The sequence below is a fragment of the Oncorhynchus mykiss genome, chromosome 30 (genome assembly GCF_013265735.2).
Source record: "Oncorhynchus mykiss isolate Arlee chromosome 30, USDA_OmykA_1.1, whole genome shotgun sequence".
Lineage (NCBI taxonomy): Eukaryota > Metazoa > Chordata > Actinopteri > Salmoniformes > Salmonidae > Oncorhynchus > Oncorhynchus mykiss.
In genome coordinates this window covers 12,734,900-12,747,399 of record NC_050570.1, presented here as the reverse complement: position 1 = coordinate 12,747,399, position 12,500 = coordinate 12,734,900, and the positions used below count along the sequence as shown (strand labels likewise).

Below are 12,500 nucleotides of genomic sequence, written 5' to 3'. Positions count from 1 at the left end.
CAGAGACAGACAAACAGACAGACAGACAGCGACAGACAAACAGACAGCGACAGACAGACAAACAGACAGCGACAGACAGACAGACAGCGACAGACAGACAAACAGACAGCGACAGACAGACAGCGACAGACAGACAGCGACAGACAGACAGCGACAGACAGACAGCGACAGACAGACAGCGACAGACAGCGACAGACAGACAGCAACAGACAGACAGCGACAGACAGACAGCGACAGACAGACAGCGACAGACAGACAGCGACAGACAGACATACAGAAACAGACAGACAGACAGAGACAGACATACAGACAGACAGACAGACATACAGAGACAGACATACAGAGACAGACAGAGCAAGACAGACAGAGCAAGACAGACAGAGCAAGACAGACAGACAGAGACAGACAGACAGCGACAGACAGACAGCGACAGACAGACAGCGACAGACAGCGACAGAAAGACAGAGACAGAAAGACAGAGACAGACAGACACAGACAGACAGACAGACAGCGACAGACAGACAGCGACAGACTGACAGCGACAGACAGAGACAGAAAGACAGAGACAGACAGACAGACAGCGACAGACAACGACACACAGCGACAGACAGAGACAGACAGAGACAGACAGCGACAGACAGCGACAGACAGCGACAGACAGCGACAGACAGAGACAGACAGACAGAGAGACAGAGAGATACAGAGACAGAGAGATACAGAGACACAGACAGACAGAGACACAGACAGACAGACACAGACAGACAGACACAGACAGACAGACACAGACAGATACAGACAGACAGATACAGACAGACAGACAGAGATACAGACAGACAGAGATACAGACAGACAGATACAGACAGACACAGACAGACAGAAACAGACAGACATAAAGAGACAGACATACAGAGACAGACAGACAGACATACAGAGACAGACAGACATACAGAGACAGACAGACATACAGAGACAGACAGACATACAGAGACAGACAGACATACAGAGACAGACAGACATACAGAGACAGACAGACATACAGAGACAGACAGACATAAAGAGAGAGACAGACATACAGAGACAGACAGACATACAGAGAGACAGAGACAGAGAGACAGACAGAGACAGAGACGGACAGAGACAGAGACGGACAGAGACAGAGACGGACAGAGACAGAGACGGACAGAGACAGAGACGGACAGAGACAGATACGGACAGAGACAGCGATGGACAGCGACAGACAGCGACAGGCATACAGTGACAGACATACAGCGACAGACATACAGCGACAGACATACAGCGACAGACAAGTATACAGTGACAGACAGACAGTGACAACAGACATACAGAGACAGACAGACATACAGAGTCAGACAGATACAGACAGCAACAGACAGAGACAGCGACAGACAGACACAGACAGACACAGACAGACAGAAAGGAACAGCGACAGACAGACAGACACAGACAGGGACAGACAGGGACAGACAGACTGACAGAGACAGACAGACTGACAGAGACAGACAGACAGACAGAGACAGACAGACAGACAGAGACAGACAGACAGACAGAGACAGACAGACAGACAGAGACAGACAGACAGAGACAGACAGACAGAGACAGACAGACAGAGACAGACAGACAGACAGAGACAGACAGACAGAGACAGACAGACAGAGACAGACAGACAGAGACAGACAGACAGAGACAGACAAACAGACAGAGACAGACAGCGACAGACACAGAGAGACAGAGACAGAGAGACAGACAAACAGACAGAGACAGACAGCGACAGACACAGAGAGACAGAGACAGAGAGACAGACAAACAGACAGAGACAGACAGCGACAGACAGACAGAGACAGACAGACACACAGCGACAGACAGACAGACAGCGACAGACAAACAGACAGCGACAGACAAACAGACAGACAGTGACAGACAGACAGACAGCGACAGACAGACAGACAGCGACAGACAGACAGACAGCGACAGACAGACAGACAGCGACAGACAGACAGACAGCGACAGACAGACAGACAGACAGACAGACAGACAGACAGACAGACAGACAGACAGCGACAGACAAACAGACAGACAGCGACAGACAGACAGACAGCGACAGACAGACAGACAGCGACAGACAGACAGACAGCGACAGACAGACAGCGACAGACAGACAGCGACAGACAGACAGACAGCGACAGACAGACAGACAGCGACAGACAGACAGCGACAGACAGACAGACAGCGACAGACAGACAAACAGACAGCGACAGACAGACAGCGACAGACAGAGAGCGACAGACAGACAGACAGCGACAGACAGACAGACAGACAGCGACAGACAGACAGACAGACAGACAGAAACAGACAGACATACAGAAACAGACAGACAGACAGAGACAGACATACAGACAGACAGACAGACAGAGCAAGACAGACAGAGCAAGACAGACAGAGCAAGACAGACAGACAGCGACAGACAGACAGCGACAGACAGACAGCGACAGACAGACAGCGACAGACAGACAGCGACAGACAGACAGCGACAGACAGACAGCGACAGACAGACAGCGACAGACAGACAGCGACAGACAGAGACAGAAAGACAGAGACAGACAGACAGACAGACAGACAGACAGCGACAGACAGACAGCGACAGACAGAGACAGAAAGACAGAGACAGACAGACACAGACAGCGACAGACAGAGACAGACAGAGACAGACAGACAGAGACAGACAGACAGACAGAGACAGACAGAGAGACACAGACAGCCAGAGACAGACGAGACAGAGAGATACAGAGACACAGACAGACAGAGACACAGACAGACAGACACAGACAGACAGACAGAAACAGACAGACAAAGAGACAGACAGACAGACATACAGAGACAGACAGACAGACATACAGAGACAGACAGACAGACATACAGAGACAGACAGACAGACATACAGAGACAGACAGACATACAGAGACAGACAGACATACAGAGACAGACAGACATACAGAGACAGACAGACATACAGAGACAGACAGACAGACATACAGAGAGACAGAGACAGAGAGACAGACAGAGACAGAGACGGACAGAGACAGAGACGGACAGAGACAGAGACGGACAGAGACAGAGACGGACAGAGACAGCGATGGACAGCGACAGACAGCGACAGACATACAGTGACAGACATACAGCGATAGACATACAGCGACAGACATACAGTGACAGACAGACATACAGTGACAGACAGACAGTGACAGACAGACATACAGAGACAGACAGACATACAGAGTCAGACAGACATACAGACAGCGACAGACAGAGACAGCGACAGACAGACAGACAGACACAGACAGACAGACAGGGACAGCGACAGACAGACACAGACAGGGACAGACAGACTGACAGACTGACAGAGACAGACAGACTGACAGAGACAGACAGACTGACAGAGACAGACAGAGACAGACAGACAGACAGAGACAGACAGACAGAGACAGACAGACAGACAGAGACAGACAGACAGACAGAGACAGACAGACAGACAGACAGACAGAGACAGACAGACAGAGACAGACAGACAGACAGAGACAGCCGGAGACAGAGACAGCCGGAGACAGAGACAGACAAACAGACAGAGACAGACAAACAGACAGAGACAGACAGCGACAGACAGCGACAGACAGACAAACAGACAGCGACAGACAGACAAACAGACAGCGACAGACAGACAGCGACAGACAGACATACAGACAGCGACAGACAGACAGACAGACAGCGACAGACAGACAGACAGACAGCGACAGACAGACAGACAGCGACAGACATACAGAAACAGACAGACAGACAGACAGACAAACAGACAGACCAGACAGACAGCGACAGACAGACAGCGACAGACAGACAGCGACAGACAGACAGCGACAGACAGACAGCGACAGACAGAGACAGAAAGACAGAGACAGACAGACAGACACAGACAGACAGCGACAGACAGCGACAGACAGCGACAGACAGAGACAGACAGCGACAGACAGCGACAGACAGAGACAGACAGAGACAGACAGACAGACAGAGACAGACAGACAGACAGACAGAGACAGACAGACAGACAGAGACAGACAGACACAGACAGACAGACACAGACAGACAGACAGCGACAGACAGACAGCGACAGACTGACAGCGACAGACAGAGACAGAAAGACAGACCGAGACAGACAGACCGAGACAGACAGACCGAGACAGACAGACCGAGACAGACAGACCGAGACAGACAGACCGAGACAGACAGACCGAGACAGACAGACCGAGACAGACAGACCGAGACAGACAGACCGAGACAGACAGACCGAGACAGCCGGAGACAGAGACAGCCGGAGACAGAGACAGCCGGAGACAGAGACAGCCGGAGACAGAGACAGCCGGAGACAGAGACAGCCGGAGACAGAGACAGCCAGAGACAGAGACAGCCGGAGACAGACAAACAGACAGAGACAGACAGCGACAGACAGACACAGAGAGACAGAGAGACAGAGACAGACAAACAGACAGACAGACAGCGACAGACAAACAGACAGCGACAGACAGACAAACAGACAGCGACAGACAGACAGACAGCGACAGACAGACAAACAGACAGCGACAGACAGACAGCGACAGACAGACAGCGACAGACAGACAGCGACAGACAGACAGCGACAGACAGACAGCGACAGACAGCGACAGACAGACAGCAACAGACAGACAGCGACAGACAGACAGCGACAGACAGACAGCGACAGACAGACAGCGACAGACAGACATACAGAAACAGACAGACAGACAGACAGAGACAGACATACAGACAGACAGACAGACATACAGAGACAGACATACAGAGACAGACAGAGCAAGACAGACAGAGCAAGACAGACAGAGCAAGACAGACAGACAGAGACAGACAGACAGCGACAGACAGACAGCGACAGACAGACAGCGACAGACAGAGACAGAAAGACAGAGACAGAAAGACAGAGACAGACAGACACAGACAGACAGACAGACAGCGACAGACAGACAGCGACAGACTGACAGCGACAGACAGAGACAGAAAGACAGAGACAGACAGACAGACAGCGACAGACAACGACACACAGCGACAGACAGAGACAGACAGAGACAGACAGCGACAGACAGCGACAGACAGCGACAGACAGAGACAGACAGACAGAGAGACAGAGAGATACAGAGACAGAGAGATACAGAGACACAGACAGACAGAGACACAGACAGACAGACACAGACAGACAGACACAGACAGACAGACACAGACAGATACAGACAGACAGATACAGACAGACAGACAGAGATACAGACAGACAGAGATACAGACAGACAGATACAGACAGACACAGACAGACAGAAACAGACAGACATAAAGAGACAGACATACAGAGACAGACAGACAGACATACAGAGACAGACAGACATACAGAGACAGACAGACATACAGAGACAGACAGACATACAGAGACAGACAGACATACAGAGACAGACAGACATACAGAGACAGACAGACATAAAGAGAGAGACAGACATACAGAGACAGACAGACATACAGAGAGACAGAGACAGAGAGACAGACAGAGACAGAGACGGACAGAGACAGAGACGGACAGAGACAGAGACGGACAGAGACAGAGACGGACAGAGACAGAGACGGACAGAGACAGATACGGACAGAGACAGCGATGGACAGCGACAGACAGCGACAGGCATACAGTGACAGACATACAGCGACAGACATACAGCGACAGACATACAGCGACAGACAAGTATACAGTGACAGACAGACAGTGACAACAGACATACAGAGACAGACAGACATACAGAGTCAGACAGATACAGACAGCAACAGACAGAGACAGCGACAGACAGACACAGACAGACACAGACAGACAGAAAGGAACAGCGACAGACAGACAGACACAGACAGGGACAGACAGGGACAGACAGACTGACAGAGACAGACAGACTGACAGAGACAGACAGACTGACAGAGACAGACAGACAGACAGAGACAGACAGACAGACAGAGACAGACAGACAGACAGAGACAGACAGACAGAGACAGACAGACAGAGACAGACAGACAGAGACAGACAGACAGAGACAGACAGACAGACAGAGACAGACAGACAGAGACAGACAGACAGAGACAGACAGACAGAGACAGACAGACAGAGACAGACAGAGACAGACAAACAGACAGAGACAGACAGCGACAGACACAGAGAGACAGAGACAGAGAGACAGACAAACAGACAGAGACAGACAGCGACAGACACAGAGAGACAGAGACAGAGAGACAGACAAACAGACAGAGACAGACAGCGACAGACAGACAGAGACAGACAGACACACAGCGACAGACAGACAGACAGCGACAGACAAACAGACAGCGACAGACAAACAGACAGACAGTGACAGACAGACAGACAGCGACAGACAGACAGACAGCGACAGACAGACAGACAGCGACAGACAGACAGACAGCGACAGACAGACAGACAGCGACAGACAGACAGACAGACAGACAGACAGACAGACAGACAGACAGACAGACAGACAGCGACAGACAAACAGACAGACAGCGACAGACAGACAGACAGCGACAGACAGACAGACAGCGACAGACAGACAGACAGCGACAGACAGACAGCGACAGACAGACAGCGACAGACAGACAGACAGCGACAGACAGACATACAGCGACAGACAGACATACAGCGACAGACAGACATACAGCGACAGACAGACATACAGCGACAGACAGACAGACAGACAGACAGACAGACAGACAGACAGACAGACAGACAGACAGACAGACAGACAGACAGACAGACAGCGACAGACAGCGACAGACAAACAGACAGACAGCGACAGACAGACAGACAGCGACAGACAGACAGACAGACAGCGACAGACAGACAGACAGCGACAGACAGACAGACACAGACAGACAGCGACAGACAGACAGACAGCGACAGACAGACAGCGACAGACAGACAGCGACAGACACAGACAGCGACAGACAGACAGACAGCGACAGACAGACAGACAGCGACAGACAGACATACATCGACAGACAGACATACAGCGACAGACAGACATACAGCGACAGACAGACAGAGACAGACAGACAGACAGACAGCGACAGACAGACAGACAGACAGACAGACAGCGACAGACAGACAGACAGACAGCGACAGACAGACAGACAGCGACAGACAAACAGACAGACAGCGACAGACAGACAGACAGCGACAGACAGACAGACAGCGACAGACAGACAGACAGCGACAGACAGACAGCGACAGACAGACAGCGACAGACAGACAGCGACAGACAGACAGACAGCGACAGACAGACAGACAGCGACAGACAGACATACAGCGACAGACAGACATACAGCGACAGACAGACATACAGCGACAGACAGACATACAGAGACAGACAGACAGACAGACAGACAGACAGACAGACAGACAGCGACAGACAGACAGACAGCGACAGACAGACAGACATACAGAGACAGACAGACAGACAGCGACAGACAGACAGACAGACAGCGACAGAGACAGACAGCGACAGACAGACAGACAGCGACAGACAAACAGACAGACAGCGACAGACAGACAGACAGACAGCGACAGACAGACAGACAGCGACAGACAGACAGCGACAGACAGACAGACAGACAGCGACAGACAGACAGACAGCGACAGACAGACAGCGACAGACAGACAGACAGCGACAGACAGACAGACAGCGACAGACAGACAGACAGCGACAGACAGACAGACAGCGACAGACAGACATACAGCGACAGACAGACAGACAGACAGACAGACAGCGACAGACAGACAGACAGCGACAGACAGACATACAGCGACAGACAGACAGACAGACAGACAGACAGACAGACAAACAGCGACAGACAGACAGACAGACAGCGACAGACAGACAGACAGACAGCGACAGACAGACAGACAGACAGCGACAGACAGCGACAGACAGACATACAGCGACAGACAGACAGACAGACAGCGACAGACAGACAGACAGCGACAGACAGACAGCGACAGACAGACAGACAGCGACAGACAGACAGACAGCGACAGACAGACAGCGACAGACAGACAGACAGACATACAGCGACAGACAGACAGACAAACAGCGACAGACAGACAGACAGACAGCGACAGACAGACAGCGACAGACAGACAGCGACAGACAGACAGCGACAGACAGCGACAGACAGACAGACAGACAGACAGCGACAGACAGACAGACAGACAGCGACAGACAAACAGACAGACAGCGACAGACAAACAGACAGACAGCGACAGACAGACAGACAGACAGCGACAGACAGACAGACAGACAGCGACAGACAGACAGACAGACAGACAGCGACAGACAAACAGACAGACAGCGACAGACAGACAGACAGACAGACAGCGACAGACAGACAGACAGCGACAGACAGACAGACAGACAGACAGACAGACAGACAGACAGCGACAGACAGCGACAGACAGACAGACAGACAGCGACAGACAAACAGACAGACAGCGACAGACAGACAGACAGACAGCGACAGACAGACAGACAGACAGCGACAGACAGACAGACAGCGACAGACAGACAGACAGCGACAGACAGACACAGACAGACAGACAGACAGACAGCGACAGACAGACAGACAGCGACAGACACACAGACAGCGACAGACACACAGACACACAGACACACAGACACACAGACACACAGACACACAGACACACAGACACACAGACACAGACACAGACACAGACACACAGACACACACAGACACACACAGACACACAGACAGACAGACAGACAGACAGACACAGACAGACAGACAGACAGAGACACCGACACAGACAGACGGAGACAGACGGAGACAGACGGAGACAGACGGAGACAGACGGAGACAGACGGCGACAGACGGCGACAGACGGCGACACAGAGAGAGACACCGACACAAACAGACAGACATACAGTGACAGACAGAGACAGATGGTTACAGAATGAGACAGCGACAGACAGACATAAGCGACAGACAGACATAAGAGATAAGAAGGATATATGTGTGTTTGTTTGTTTGTGCGCACCAGGCTGGGGGTCGGAGTAGTCCACAGTGTAGCCTTCTAGCTGCATCAGTTCATGGGGCTCAGACTTCCTCTCTCTGTAGCTGCACATTGCAAAGGTGTATTGGCTGACCTGCAACAGTTAAGGGTTCACACACTCTGTATAAAATGGAATCATAAAAAATATATATCACACTATGCTTTTTAAATATGGGAATCAGTTGAGATAGTAAAAGAGGTTGTAATGTCCAAAATATATCCTTGCATTTCATTCAACTGTTTTTGTCTTCCGTTTATAGATTGCTAATTATGTCAATGGTCAATATGCGTTGCTTCAAGATTTCAAAATGGAAACTTTTGTTTGTCTGTCAATTAAAGCTACAACAACATGCAGCAAGAACAGATTGAAGTGCCATAACAGTTAATTCACTAGAAGAAATGTCAGCTTTTAAGACCAGACCGAAAGCAATGAGAATGGAATGCAAAAGTTTTATGAAAATACCATTTCAACAGAAAAATGAAGCAGCACCAAGAAAATGCTATTAAAGTCCACTAGAAAAAAAGCATGTATTTACTTAGAAGCTATACATTTGGCAAGTAGACTTATTCAAATATGTTAATCTTCTGAATAGAACAAGACCCAAATGAATCCTGACACTTAACATACCTGGACAAGACCCAAATGAATCCTGACATTTAACATACCTGGACAAGACCCAAATGAATCCTGACATTTAACATACCTGGACAAGACCCAAATGAATCCTGACATTTAACATACCTGGACAAGACCCAAATGAATCCTGACATTTAACATACCTGGACAAGACCCAAATGAATCCTGACATTTAACATACCTGGACAAGACCCAAATGAATCCTGACATTTAACATACCTGGACAAGACCCAAATGAATCCTGACATTTAACATACCTGGACAAGACCCAAATGAATCCTGACATTTAACATACCTGGACGAGAACCAAATGAATCCTGACATTTAACATACCTGGACGAGACCCAAATGAATCCTGACATTTAACATACCTGGACAAGACCCAAATGAATCCTGACATTTAACATACCTGGACAAGACCCAAATGAATCCTGACATTTAACATACCTGGACAAGACCCAAATGAATCCTGACATTTAACATACCTGGACAAGACCCAAATGAATCCTGACATTTAACATACCTGGACGAGACCCAAATGAATCCTGACATTTAACATACCTGGACAAGACCCAAATGAATCCTGACATTTAACATACCTGGACAAGACCCAAATGAATCCTGACATTTAACATACCTGGACAAGACCCAAATGAATCCTGACATTTAACATACCTGGACAAGACCCAAATGAATCCTGACATTTAACATACCTGGACGAGACCCAAATGAATCCTGACATTTAACATACCTGAACAAGACCCAAATGAATCCTGACATTTAACATACCTGGACAAGACCCAAATGAATCCTGACATTTAACATACCTGGACGAGACCCAAATGAATCCTGACATTTAACATACCTGAACAAGACCCAAATGAATCCTGACATTTAACATACCTGGACAAGAGCCAAATGAATCCTGACATTTAACATACCTGGACAAGACCCAAATGAATCCTGACATTTAACATACCTGGACAAGACCCAAATGAATCCTGACATTTAACATACCTGGACAAGAGCCAAATGAATCCTGACATTTAACATACCTGGACAAGACCCAAATGAATCCTGACATTTAACATACCTGGACAAGAACCAAATATCTTCTTTTCCAACGTTTCCAAACTCTCTGTCCCAAAGCATAAAGGTACCTACAAACACAGACATTTTAACAATTTTAACAATGTTTTATTACTGTAAAGCAGTAAATCAAATTAATTTACCAATGTTGGGATTATAGCCTAGATTTGACTAATCATAATACAAAGCAAATTCAATTCACTATAAATTCAATTCAATACATGTAAAATTAAAAACAAGTTCCATATAAAAATGACAAGATGTCTCGATTAATATGTGAATTTTAATACCTTTAAACTAGGCATATTAAAACACTCAAATTAAGGTGATTACAAGGTGACCAATATAGGCTGTTTATAAAGATACAAATGAAGGTGATCAATATAGGCTGTTTATAAAGATACAAATGAAGGTGATCAATATAGGCTGTTTATAAAGATACAAATGAAGGTGATCAATATAGGCTGTTTATAAAGATACAAATTAAGGTGATTACAAGGTGACCAATATAGGCTGTTTATAAAGATACAAATTAAGCAGCTCTTTTCAAATAATATTTCCATGAATATAGACAACTATAATTCACTGAGAACATAAATCAACGTGTTCTTATTGAAAATATTTTATTATGAATATTGTGACAACAGGGTATTTTATGGCTGTGATCGGCCAAATTGTAGAAGCATTATGCAACAGATGATAATAAAAATAGATAATGAGAAAACCAAGCCAACGTTTTCCTCCAGTCTCTTCTTCCCTTGGAAAAGGTTAGCAATGGTCAGATAGCCAATGACCACTAACATCTCGAAGCTCCATAAATCAATCGCCTATTCACAGAACTCAATGGGAAATAATGTGGGATATGAGAGATTCAAACCAGGAAATAAAGAGATTGTGAAGACAATTTGTCAAAAGGAGAGGGGCTGTCCCTTTAAGAAAAGGCCTCCAGTCTAGGTTGGGATCCGCTGTGAATACGGGTCTGAAAATCTGGGGCATTCTCCGAGAGTTGGGTTAGGATGTGGCAGAAGTAATCATCCACTTGTGAAAATTATTTTCTGTTCATTCTCAAACACTTTTCAGCCGCTCATGATCCCATTTAGCTGACAATACCGGGCCATCCGCAGCCCCAGACGTGTGGACCCAGCAAGCAGCTGTAGGACACTTTTCAGTCCTTGGTACAATGCATGATGCTTATACACTTCCTATTGCCAAGAGTTTGTTTACATTAGAAGGCCCAGTCTATTCGAAACTACGGCATTATCGTAGAATCCATAGGTTTACTTTAAAAAAAAGGCCATTGTTTTATTAATGGAATATGCTCTAATGCAGCCAAGTTTAATTCAAAAGGCCTCGTCACAAAGTCACACAACGGAATTCAATTTGTTTGTAACTATATGCATTTCAAGTATAGGTGAGGGGGGAAACACACACAGTGCAATTAATCTGTCACTTGTCTGAGAAAAGCATGCTCTTACCAGGGCAAATCAGAGCCATTGAATGAGAGGGCTAGGGCAAAGAAAATGAACGTGATAAACATAATATCTTAAAACATCACACTGTAAAAATAGTGGTTGA

The 12,500-nt window shown here is 47.7% G+C and overlaps 1 protein-coding gene across 9 annotated transcripts in view; it reads right to left on the bottom strand.

The window, feature by feature from the left end:
* Window positions 1-12,500, bottom strand: part of cadps2 (Ca++-dependent secretion activator 2) — a 268,064-nt gene that overhangs the window by 142,998 nt on the left and 112,566 nt on the right. For all 9 annotated transcript variants that reach the window (XM_036969262.1, XM_036969263.1, XM_036969265.1 and 6 more), the window contains exons 9-10: window positions 10,930-10,996; window positions 9,185-9,293 (exon numbers count right to left, since the gene is read on the bottom strand). In XM_036969262.1, coding sequence (XP_036825157.1) covers window positions 9,185-9,293; window positions 10,930-10,996 — 176 coding nt within the window. The remainder of the gene's footprint in view (window positions 1-9,184; window positions 9,294-10,929; window positions 10,997-12,500) is intronic.